The sequence below is a fragment of the Ptychodera flava genome, unplaced genomic scaffold, assembly GCF_041260155.1.
Source record: "Ptychodera flava strain L36383 unplaced genomic scaffold, AS_Pfla_20210202 Scaffold_28__1_contigs__length_4768798_pilon, whole genome shotgun sequence".
NCBI lineage: Eukaryota > Metazoa > Hemichordata > Enteropneusta > Ptychoderidae > Ptychodera > Ptychodera flava.
In genome coordinates, this window is record NW_027248350.1 from 2,291,282 (window position 1) to 2,304,838 (window position 13,557).

Genomic DNA, 13,557 nt, shown 5'->3' on the forward strand with positions numbered 1-13,557 from the left:
TCTGCTTAGCAGACCCACAGCAGTCCGCAATTAACATCTATCTTATCTAAAAATACCAAACGTTCGACAAAAATACTTCACGAGGGCATTTTCCATGATATTTGACCCGGAAGGCGATACATTTTTTCACGATTTCTCACTTCAAAACTAAAAATAACGGTAAAAACTTACCACGACTGCTGCCTTCGCATCGACGTTATCCTTGGCCGCCATGTTGAAACGGCATGTATGACGGGAAAAATCGTCAAAATTGCGTCTTGACAACCTAGCTTTTGTCATCAACTATCTGTGTTTTACATCTCATAGGTGGGACTTCGTAGCTTAGCTATCTAGAATTCCATCCTGACGGTATGGACCGTACGCTTTGCTAATATTTCTTACCTAGGCCTGTTTTAGATGAAAAAGAAAGCATTTGGTAGCATAGTGGCATTGTACCGGTAGATACAAGTACTGTGGTGTTTAAGGCCCTGGTGTTGTGTCATAGTTGTGATCAAGCAGGCACAATAGCATCTTAAGCATAAGTATTTTTCTTGAGGACAAAAAGGGTTAGGCCAAACCCAAATCCTGTAAAACAAGACACAATGATATTGTTCATTTAATTGTTTAAATGATTATGATCACTTTTTAGCCCAGAAATATTTTCATTTGATATTTTAGTATCATCAAGAACTATCTGGTGATGTTCACTATTACATCATTAAACTTGTGGAATCTGCAAAAATATTAAAATCATTCAGAATCACATCATTTCTTGTAGAAGTTATAGCAATCTGAAATAGACCAAATTGACAATTTTAATAGTTCTACTTTTGAATTGTTGCTTTGATGCTAAGTTACCATGCAAAAATTGCAGTTCTCAAATGTGATGATTTGAAAATGGATATGCTTACTGCAACTACTGTTGACAATTTCCCTTTGCCATGACTCTTAATAAAATGTAATTTAAAACTGACAGCCAAGTTAAATGCCATTAATTAAATTGGAAGGCACTCGGGACCTTTGAACATACGATTGTACCTCCCTAGGTGGTTTCTTTTGAACCATAATTGTGTACTTAAGGGGTCTTCATTCATGACATCACATGAGATGACCCGGATTTGACCTTTCAGAAAACCTCAGTTTTTCTTCTTTTCCCTTGTATTATGACTCTGTTTGTGAAAGTTTCCTTTGACATTCTGGTTTTTACAATCAAACTGAGTAGTTGCAGGCCAAATTTTGATTCAAGCAGAGTAGGTTAAACTTGGACTCAAGGCGGATGACTCCTGGACTCACGGAGGCAAAGCCAAGCCTCAGTGTATTCATGGACGTTTCATGGTGGATTGTAGTATCGAACAGCAACAATGTTTGTTTCACGTACCAGAGAATTTGTAACATTGTAGAAAGCAGAGTAAACTGTTTCAATACATTGCAACTTTGTAGGAAGGAGGGTAAAATGTTTCAACATCTTACAACATTTTACTTTTAGCTGTAGTAAAAATTCAATAGCCACTAAAATATAGCTCAGTGCAGTAGGCAGATTGCAACTTTGTGCCACAGGGCCAGGCCTATTGAAGTTGGTTTGTGACAATTTTTTCCGGACATTTGTCAGAAATTACAATAAAACTTTACGACATTTTCAAAAAAAAACGGCCATTTGCCGAAGGCCGGCGAGTAACTGAATCACTGAAGTATAGGAGCTAAGGTTTAGGGGCTTAGGGCTAGGAGTTCAGGGGTTAGAGTTAAGAGGTTAGGATTAGTAGTGCAAACATAATGAAAAATTTACAAACACAACAATGCTATAATCATACAATGACTGTTCACTGGCACTTTTTCAGAGAATTTTTTCCACATACAAGTGGCTTATTGGGGATTTTTCTCTGGTTTTTAGAGTGGAGTGAATTAAAGTTCAGAAATTTTTATGGTAATGTCTGTTATTTCTGTAATTTGAAATATTTGGAATATGCTCTGTCTTTCCCCTGAAAGTGAGAGACAAATATTGACAAAACATTGCCAAATTGAAGAACAGTGAAATGTATGGAGTCAGTTATGAATAAAATTGACCTGATCTGACCTGACAAGACAAGACAACAAAGACAAGACCTGACAAGATCCAAGTGTATAAATAAACAATATGAGAGACAAAATGTGGAAGACCAGGAAATTCAAGACAATAAGAAGTACCTTTTGGGGAGTGTCAGTGTCAGCCTGCACAAAGCATAAATTCTGTGGCCTTATAAGCATTGCTGCTTGGCTTGCCACCTATAGCTCCTAGAATTGTTGAACCATTTAAGTAGGACAAAGGTCATCCAAGGTCATCAGAAATGTTTGGAATACTTTATGATCCAACACATCAATATTCAAAATGAATCAAACCTATATAGTCACTATAGTTGCCTAGAAACATTTAAACTTGTCAAAGGTCAATCAAGGTCATCCGAAAACTGTAAAAGAAATATTTATCCAATCCAACTCGTAAGCATGTAGTTGCTTAGATACATTTCTGAAGCATGTTTAATTAAGCATTTTTAAATATATTTCTTGATAAGTTGACCTTGAAATGTGGCATGTGGTATCTTAGTGCTCTGTCCAAAAAAGTGTTTACAATACTATGATTGGTCAATTTTTATGCAAATTAGGTGGCATACAAATTTTAATCCATGATAGCATCCAAGTCACATAACCCATCTGATGATTGAAAAAGTTGTGTGCATGAACATCCATATGGCCCAATAAGCCCTGCAAGTTTGAAATAGTTACATGCAACAGTTTTTTTAGTTCAAAGAGGTCAAAAAGAATTTTCAGAAAAAGACGTTGAAGAAGAGGAAGAAAGCTGAACTCAAGCAAAAAACACCTTATTACATGCTACTTGAATTTGACCTTCTTAACCTCTGTTTTACAAAAAGTAACACTGAGTATATATACAAAGTGTTTGATGTTGCAGATCATAATCTCTTGCAGAAATGCTGTATTATTTGAATGTGTGTAATCTCCTTTATGCCCAATAACAATTTGAAGTTGGTTGGTTTCTTTTTGAACTTGAACTTCTCATTTCTTTGGAGATGCCATGTTCACAAAGAAGATTTTTTACAAATTGATTATGGTAGAACAGCTTTGAGAAAACTAAATACTGAAAGTTGTACCATAACTCCTGTTTCCAGTAACCTTGAAATTGGCAGAAAAATAGGCGACAATATTAATCAAGTAGAAAAACCTACAACTTTGGTTCATTACTTGACTAAATACACTGTCTTGTAATTCAATTTCATTCATTTACAGCATCATCAATGAGACAGTACTTAAACTGAAAGCATGCAACTCTGCAATCAGTCATTTTGAACTCAATAAAACTGAAGGAGCCTACATTCATAATGCAGTGCATATCAGGCGACTGAGGGCGCTGCTCCTTCAGCGACATCAAAATGCAGGATGATTGAACTTCACAGAACAATCAATCAATAACATTAAACTTAATGCAGGACTGAAATTCAAACACCAGACAATGTAACAGCATGGGCCCTTGGGTTGATTAATAATTTAAAGTATATCATGAAGCTACATATAAACTACTTTAAAGAAAGATTTTGTTCATTAGTGACCATAAATATCTCCCCATATGACAACTGTTTTGTAACTGCTGTTGTAACAATCTTGCTTTATTTGTAAATCATTAAAACAAAGGTGCAAGTTATTTAATCAATGAATATCAACTGAAATATTGAACAGAAAGGAACTATTATTGTGTGGTGAGAGAGATGTATGATAGCATTGCACTGTGTTGCCAGGGATGGCCTGCACTGTAACTACATGTATATATCGGTATATGTCAACTCATAGGCTCTTAGATTCACAGATCTTCAATTCTTGGAGTTTTATAGATTCAACAAAATGACATAGATTTGTCATTCCCCATGTTGCAGCATCCAAATCTGGGAATGTTTGGAGTGATAACATACTAATGTGTTTGGCTACACTGTCACACTGACATTTATTGCAAACACTAGCGATGTCATTTTGTGCTCTGCTGAGGCAGCATTAGACTCTCCACAGTCGCTGTGCCTTGTTTTGTGCGCGCCAAGGTTGGGCCTGCATTCGAACGCTACGCTGTGCAGCTGTGAGCACGCGCTGCCAGACACAGCGACTGTCCGTTTTTGCAAGGGTATGAATATTCATAAGGGTAGTGACGTCTAAAGAAACACCTATCTAACTGGGTGCAGAGAATATATTCTAGAAACTGGTAGACCTACATACGCAGTATGTTTTTATTTTTCATTTTTCATTTTATTTGGCTATGGTACTTGTCATTTGTTTTTGATTGACGGATGCGTAGAGTTCTATAAAGTACCCGGATCAGGCAGAAATCCGACCGGTCGCTTGCAAGAACGTCCAGACCCTGGGATTCGCGTCGCGTCTCTGAAGGGCGCGCGCGTGTTCCAACTGACTGACACTGGGAAGAACGCGAATCGCAGGGTCTCTGCCAGACTAAGGCAGCATCTGCACTGATCCTTTCTCACCATACATCTAAGTTCTGAACAGCGCCCTCCCATGAGCATTTGCAATTTACTTTATACATTGAGCAATAGTATTTTTTCACCTGACAAGTCACACACAATTTTTGTCAAATGCAATAAATGCTACAAAAACACAGCACAACACTTCAAAATAACACCAACAGTTACAGCTGATGGAGGCTTCCATAATTTTCAGATCCAATTCTGCAACATATGTTGTATTTCTGTGTCATTTGTTTTGAAAAATATTTTGCTTTCTTTCTGTCTAAAATATTTGAATTTTAGCTCAGTTGGCAAAACACATTGTTTTCTTTTACTCCCGTATTTGTGTCAACCTGCCCAACTGTTAGGTTGATGTCTACTCAAAGATTACATGAATACAGTGTCACATGTGATTGTTGAATACTGGATTTTAGCCAGAACTAGAACACAATGACCAATCAGAGCATTACACATCATACATAATGCACATGTAAACTAAAAGGGAATATGCTTTTAACCTCAACCTGGCAAAGATCACATATAACCATCAAGGTCAAGTTTGTTGAAATAAAGTTAGGCATAGCATATTGCATATGCTGCATTTGAAGAAAGACTTGAATATTTGAAGGCTTTTAAAAACATTGAAACATGATTGTACTTTAGCACACCTGATTGATATGGCATACTACAAGTTTTGGCTTGATAACACTTTTCACATCCTTGGCAGAGGGGGGAAGTGAGAGACCTGGTATGATAAGGTTAAAAAGTAAGACAACATCAAACATTACAGCTATAGTTCCATTAAAGGCCAGGGACTTGATCCTCAGGATCAAATTATTTCTAGTCTGTCAGAGGATCATGGAGTGTCATAGCCTTTTGTTTTCCATCAAAATTGTAATCTGGTAGGTAAATTTCCTTGGAAGACAATCTGACGCCATCACAGGCCTTTAAGACAAACAACATACAGCACTGAACAACCACCTCAAACTTCTCAGCTCAGTGAAAGCAATCACAGATGTTCACAAATGAGATCAGAACAATGCATTATCATCATTCTTGTGTGGAATTGGATGAATCTGACTTGGGCAATTTACAAAAGACTATTTTTTTCTCTTTGACATTTGGATGGAATTGTGTCTCTATTATGAAAATGGGCAATAACTGATCAAAAATACACTTTTTGTGGCCTTTGACAAGATTTCTATCAAAGGGCAATGAGCTATACAATTTCAAATTCACTTGGAACAGATCATTTTTCCTCGGTAAATTTCTGTCTGCCCTTGAGGGAGAATTTACAATTTACTTTGGGGGGGCCTGGAGTATATTCATTTTCCTGGTGATTTTTATCCATCCCCCCGGTAAATTATGGAGAAAATCTATGGCCCCCTCATATTTCCTGGGTTTTTTTTCCATGGTCCCCTCTATATATACATGCATGCTTACATACCAAGACAGAAACAGTCTGACAACTTTGCAGGATCAATACAGTGGTCATTTAATGAATGATTTAACAAAACATTTCAGAGTTACAATTAAGTGGCCATAGAAAGCTCGTTTGACCTGTACACTTTCACTGCGATTTGCCAACAATAGCAAAATTTACATTACTCATGCATTCACAAAATCATGATACTCTGTTAAGTCTGTCAAAATTCCTGTTTTAGAGCTTAAACAAGAGAGAAAATTTGTTACAAAATTTGCAATGAATGTCGCTTTTGTGTTTTTGAGATGTACTGTAAATAGCCTGCAAGTTTCCCAAATGTTGTCTGCTATCACTATTTATTTTCATGAATTGTATAAAGGGCTGGTGGCCATGTGGCCTATGACCAATATCACATACACACACACACACACACACACACAGCAGTCGTAGCATTTTCAATATTCTCCTACTTTAAATGATTAGCTAATTTGCAGGGAGACTGCCATAAATCAATATAAATCAAGCAAAGAATCATTCACATTATTATACTAATAAACTGTCTTGTAATTCAATGTCATTTAGTTTAAGCAGTGTCAATGAGAAAACATTTAAACTGAAAACATGCAACTCTGAAATCAATGATTTTGAACTCAATACACACAGGAAAAGTAGCCTATACATTCAAAAGATAGTGCATGCTAGCCTACAGAGGGCGCTGCTCCTTCAGCCACATGAAAATATTACAGGGTATGTGAACTTGGCATAACAATCAATCAGTGAATTTATTAAAGTTAACGCTGATTGGACAGTGATCACTAAGATATGTAAAATCAATCACTCTAAAATATTGAATAAAATTGAGGACATTCTTTGTGAGAATACAATAGTATCATCATACTTGATAAAATCCTGTAGTTTACCCGTTCTTGCCTTAAAGTCACCTAATAAAAATTACATCTTCTAAAAGGGAATACAACAATTCAGACTGCAGGGTCTAGTCATTTCCAGTGTGCATAACAGACCCTTGTTGAGGAATATAAACACAAAAAATGAAAATATCTTTTATTCAAAAAGAAAAATTTCTTATCTAACTTTATCCGAAGTAAATCAGAAATTTTTAAACCAAGTTTAGGTACACCCCCTTTGAGACTAGATTTTAAGTTAACAATATTTCCTGAAATCCCTGACAGCTCTCTTACTGCGCCTGTGTCCGAGTCGTGTATTATGGGAATGAAATAACTGTCTCTTGAATACATGTAATATCAAAATTTTTGATAACTCTTTGAAAATCACTGTCAATTACTTATTAGATAAAGCCTGAACGTCCCAACTTCCAAAGCGTAAAAACGGAACGTTGGTGAGATTTAACATTGCAAGAACTCTTCCTTGGTGCTGATAAACACATCATGAATATTACAACATTAAAAGCCCTAGCAAACTATCAACAGTAACAAAGAACAGACAAATCACCAAGTCCAATATTCAAGACCTGAACCAGAAAATCCATAAAAACTACAGCTACATGTAAAATGTTAGGTTTTCAACAACAGAAAAAATTCAATACGTCAATGATGAAGTGGCTGTATTAAGGCTGGTTCTGGGACAAAAAAGCAATTCTGAGAGAAAATCTATCAAAGACAAATGTGGGTAACCTTAGAGTAAATATTTGACCTAGAACAGCACATGAAGCTCTCAAGAAATAGCCTAAACATTACTGCTTACAATTTCCAAACAAATAAGTCATTAATATTGCCTTGGAAAGTCATCCCTTTGGCCAAAATTACTTGGATAATTATATCTCAAAATCAAAGGACCATGCCCTGCAAGGCAATTCATTTAATCTGAATACTTCATGTTGTTGATATGCAAACCTGCTGTATGGAAGACGGCGACGACAATCCGTACTAAGAGGTAGCTAAAGCTGCTGAGAATTATAGTATTACTTCAATATTTCCTTAAATATACACTTTGTTTGGCTGACCAAATACAATGCACAATTGTTTTTCCATGGAAGAATAATGAGCAACTTCTAAACAGCCAAAGAAAAAAATAATCAACATTTCTGATAATTTTCTTCAATTCTCTAAGTTTGTCTTTCAGGAAAATGGTTGCAGCTGTTTGGTTTTTTTAACTACATTTTTTGCAAACTCTGTGAAATGTCTTCAATTACATGACCCCTGCATGGCTTTATCTTTGAGGGCAAATCATGAAGCATGTATTTGTTTAGTTCAACAGCAAGCAAATTTCAAAAATTTTGAAAAAAAATTGTTTCCTGCATTTCTAAGTTTATTTCAAGAATTTAAAAGAATTTAGGCAAAATAAAATTTTGGAGGGAGAGTAGAAGCTGATTGCTACTCTCCACACATTAGGGTTTGGAGTTTCTTCCATATCAACCACTTTTTTCTCTCTCTCCTCCCCATAACCAAATTTCCCATTTCGACTGTGCCCATTTCCCCATCACAAGAACATCCCATTGCCTTCTACCGGATTAAGTTCCCTACATTCACACAAACACATGTCACTGAGTTTTTCCTTCTTGCTAAAGTCCGCTGAAAATAAGAATAAACACATTTTCCCCGCCTACTGTTAGAATTTATAAAAGAGATCTGTCCTCTTCCCATCCAACTCAGACACAATGAAATAAATGCCCTTCCACCACTGAACAACTTGTGAACAGCTGTTTACAGGAAGTTGGTTGCCTGTGTGGGAGTGACTTTGATATGTCAATTGATATTTCAATTCTACAGTTGCTGAAAATTGTTAACAGTTGATGTTCTCACAGCTGGACACACTTGGTAGGACTTAAATTACTACCAGCCCACAAAACAAATCACCATGGCGCAATTATTAGCCTGATTTAAGAACAGGGAAACCTGGCAATATGAAAAACTAACAATATTATGGATACTTGGTTAGTATCGTGTCAGTATTATATCACAACACCCAGTTTCCAGTTTCTATTTGAACGGGCCAGCAGCTAAGCTTACTGAAGCATGTTGAAATACATGTATCATGTATGTTTTTTAGTTTGTCAACTCAGCCTGTACATGTGTAAACTGCATTGGTATTGTTGACAAGTGAATTCTAGTTTAGAATTAAAATGTAAACAAAAACATCGCTTTTGATGTTTAAACATTATTGGGGGAGTAGAACAAGAAATTGCAATTGATATGCAAAACACGTGATAGTGAAAAAAATCATTAAAAGTTACCGCTAGCTTACAACTGTGTAAATGTCCAGCAAGACTTAAAATATTGGTAGAGTATCATTTTTGACAAATTATTGTTATCAATCAGCTGAGTGGCATTAAATCAACAGAGTGATAATTCAAAAAGTGCAAAACCTAAAAATATGAGAGGAGGCAAAGTGGACAACACCTCAAAAAATTCACCAAAACATAATTTTCACCGATCAAATAAGATAACTTGAACACTGCAAAATAAAAAATAGAAGTACTCTGTACTTGCGCCGCTGAAACTATAATCAAAATCCGTTCAAAAAGACAAAAGTGTTATCCCTGTTAATGGTCATCCTACCTGGTATCAATAATTGAAATGCTTTATGCACTGTGTGATAAAACAACAGTAAATATACATGGTTAAAAATCCATCCAAACTTTGAAAAGTGATATCTTTCTCAACCTGTCTCAATTAATTAGCTGATTTGCATAAATTTTATTTTCTGCTAATAACTCAGCTTATTTGCACAAAAAAAAAATGATTAGGACATCATAAAGGGTCTCAACAAAGATCCACTGTGTCAAATTTGATTGCAATCAATCAAAAACCAAACAAGAAGCAACCTTCTCCATTTTGACCCCAATTAATTAGCCAGTTTGCAGAAATAAAACAAATACTATAATATATAACAAATCAAATGCGAATAATGTCATTGAAATTTGGAAATCTCAATAAAGATCAATTGTGCCAGATTTGGTTGAAATTCATCGAAATATGAAGCACTTGTGGCCTTTCTAATATTCACACTAATTAATTATTTCTTGCATTAAAATTCAAAAATTGTCACTAAAATCAAATTCAGTGTAAATATCCAAATGAACACAAACTACATCAGGTTTGGTTGGAATTCAGCCAAACATGAAACAGTTGTGGCCTTTTCCATAATTCTCCTAATTCATCAGCTTATTTGCATAAAATCACAAGTCCTGGCAGAAAATCATCTTCATTGTGTAAAGATATTGCTGAACATCAACTGTGTGAAATTTGGTTGAAATTCATTCAAAAATAAAGGAGTACTGAACTTATCAAGAAATGTAATGGCTCACTTGCATAATTAAAACAATCCCTTTGTTCTAGAAAAACACAAGTGAACATTCTTCCTTTCTAACCAACCAGTTCTTTCTAATCAACTGTTCGAATTTATTCTCATTTTCTTTCAAATGCAAGGACATTGGCATCATTTTTACAAAAAAGGAAATGAAAATATTGTTTTCATTATGTTGCCATGGTTACTTGGGTTTAAATCATTGCTTTATGGGTTGAGAGTCATGTTCTGTTATTGCCATGGTAACAAATTTTGGTCAAGGTCATGTTTTGATCACAAAAAATAGCGTTTTTCAATGTAGTCTGCTGTGGTGACCTTTGACCTACATTTGTAATGGCAGGTATTGTTCCCAAAGACACAGTCAGAAGATTGTCAAGGCAAGGCTATGGACCAGGAGAAGTCTGGGATCCACAGGGATTGACAATAAACCACAATGGACAAGTAATTGTCAGTGACTATGGAGATGGTACCCAGCCTGGCAGTGTGAAGACAGTAACAGCAGACACTGCACAGATCATATCAACAATCACTTTTCATGGCTTGCTAAATATTTTCAGACCAACAAATGTGAAAATGTCTAAAAGCAATTTGTATTACATTACCGACGATGGCAACAAATGCATTCTAGTGTGCGATGCAAAGAGTAGATTGAAACAAATAATTGATATTGGTGAAGTGACAGCACCTGAGATATGTCTTGGTCCAGACAACACTGTTTTTGTAGCAGACTACAATGGCCGTGTGATAAAATACAGCAAGGCTGGTGAAATGATTTCAAGTAAACAACTCAGTTACCCCTGGTATCTGACCATGAATAGCAAATATCAACTCATAGTGTCATGTAATGGTGAACATTGTATCTATGTTTTGGACAGTAATCTCAACACATTGCACACATTTGGACATGAACACTTAGTAGATCCACGTGGAGTCAGTGTTGATGCAATTGGAGAAAATATTTATGTAGTAGATGAGAATAAAGTAAAGATCTTTAGTGCACAGGGTGAATACCTGACAGATGTAACTGTAGATGGACAGCCTCAGTTCATTGCAGTGTTTGCAGACGGTAGAATAGTTTATACAGTCAGTGATGTCAGTGATGGCACTGTGCGTGTAATTTACACGTAAGAAATATGAGAAGACAGTTTATGCAAGTATTGCAGCAAATACAACTCTACAACACAACAACACCATCCAAAGTGAAAATTCCTCTTTTTTCACCAAAACTCTCAATATTTCTCAGCCAAGTTTGGCCTAGAATTTTACGTTAGGACATAAAGAAGAGACTCCAAGTGAAATTGAAGTCATTGGTTGAAATTTTGCATTTTTTTAAAAAGTAATTTTTTGTACAACTGTCAAGAAATTGTATTCTGGTTTGTTGAAGAGCAATTGTAATGAATGCAAGAATACAAATATTCTCATTTTTCTGAGAATTGTTGATATTTTCCCTGCCATGTTTGGGTTAGAATTTTACGTCTTGATGTAATTGATCTGGGAATGTGGAAATTTTAATGATTAGTTGATATTTTATATTTGTTTAAAAGAATATTTTTGAAAATTGATGAAGGTATTGTTTGTATTCAATGGTTTGAGATGATTGCATTGCAAAATGTAAACGTTATCATGGTTTTTCTTGGAAATACTTGAAATTTTCCATGGCATGTTAGGGTTAGAATTTCACGTCAGAATGTAATGAAGCTGAGAAAGTGAAAATCAAAGCGATCGGTTGAAATTTTCATATTTTTTACAAGTTGTGTTTTGATAATTTTATACATGATTGCATTGACAGTTGTATTCATTGAAACCATTGATCAAAGCATCGCTGTCAAATCTTGTCATATTTGCTGCAAATCAATAGATACAATGTTCAAACTTTACCTGTAGATTCTTTAAAGTGTACCACGCTGAATCTGTCAAAATCGTTCTTCTAAAGGAAGTAATATATCCAGATTTTTACGATTTCCAGGGAGATCACAATGTGATCGAGTCGCCAGTACTGATGCCATGTGTTGGCGTGAGGTGTGTACTTCGGCCTGACGGACTGCTTACGTCGTGAAAAAAATAGTGCACATGAAAAATGTTTCTCTGTTCATGTAAGCTACATGTATGTTTGTAACCGAAATGTGCAATACTTTTGTACACCAATCAATTAATACAAAATCACTCTCAAGATTGTGTTGATCGTGAATACAGCTGTACAGCAATTTGTAAACTTTGTCAAATTAGTCCGCCAGGTCACTGAACCTGTCTGCACCCTCACCGCCCGACGCGTCGTCCATGGATCAGCTGGTTGCTAGGCGACACAGCAGCTATTGTATTCGGAAAAGTCCTGTCATATATCAGGGTATCGACGTGTTATTTTTGTCACTGATGTACAAAAACAAAAACCATGGCTTAAAAAATTACAGATATTCATTCAGGAAATTAATAAATTCAAGCATACCATTCACTTGAAGACAACAAGTTAGGTACAACTTCTAGGATAGCTACATTGATGAGAAAATAAAAAAGATATAACGATTGTGTGAATGTATTTGGTTTTGCCGTTGAGAGGAGCTGTATTTTAGATTTTAGGTATAAGACATACAGTTTTGTAGTCTATTGCCTCTTCCTTTCAGCAATGTTGTGATATTATTACTGTAACTTCGTCTCCTGTGAACAGATACATTTTGATAACATTGGTCTTACTTTGTCGACTGAGAAATGTTTATTTTCATTGATATATCTGCCACCAGACATGTATATTGTTTTTTCAATAACTTGTTTGTAAAACTGACTTTGTACTGTATATCAGACGACATGATTTCACAAACTGATGTGTTCAGGATTGTTGCATATGCAAACAAGTTTGTAGCACAGTCGATTTGAGAACTAGTTTGTTTCAGAAATGATGACCGCTTTCAACGACATTTTTCCATGATGTTGACACATTCTCTTCCTTGTACAGTTTTATTTCTTTTTTATCAGGAATATCAATTTTCATTGATTTTACTTTTTCTCTTTTATAGGAGATTTTGTCGTGGGTATGGTTGTGTTTTTATCCGCATGTGTGTTTTGTCCCTTTTTTGTCGTTTTATTTTAGATCTGTATGTTGACTTGCTAATTAGTTTGAAGAATAAATGAATCAATTAAACCTGAATTAAGCATGATGATCCTCATGATAATTTTGATGATAAGATGGCTGGCACGACTCAGACAGGAAGGACATGGAGTAAGCTTTAATAGTGTTAACACGTGGCAAGTAACCCGCTGAGCGAGAACAATTTCCACTTCAAGACCGTACAAACATCTGCAGAGGTTGCACTTTATGGGATTTTGGTAAAGCCCAAGGTTTGCAGCGCCAATCGTCGATATCTCCGCTCACCGCCCCCTCCGTTATTG

At 35.7% G+C, this 13,557-nt stretch overlaps 1 protein-coding gene across 2 annotated transcripts in view; it reads left to right on the forward strand.

Annotated features, from left to right (window-relative positions):
• Positions 1–13,333, forward strand: part of LOC139127090 (uncharacterized) — a 55,008-nt gene extending 41,675 nt beyond the window's left edge. For both annotated transcript variants that reach the window (XM_070693011.1, XM_070693012.1), the window contains exon 10: positions 10,517–13,333. In XM_070693011.1, coding sequence (XP_070549112.1) covers positions 10,517–11,304 — 788 coding nt within the window. In that variant the 3' untranslated portion in view covers positions 11,305–13,333. The remainder of the gene's footprint in view (positions 1–10,516) is intronic.
• Positions 13,334–13,557: the final 224 nt, after the last annotated feature.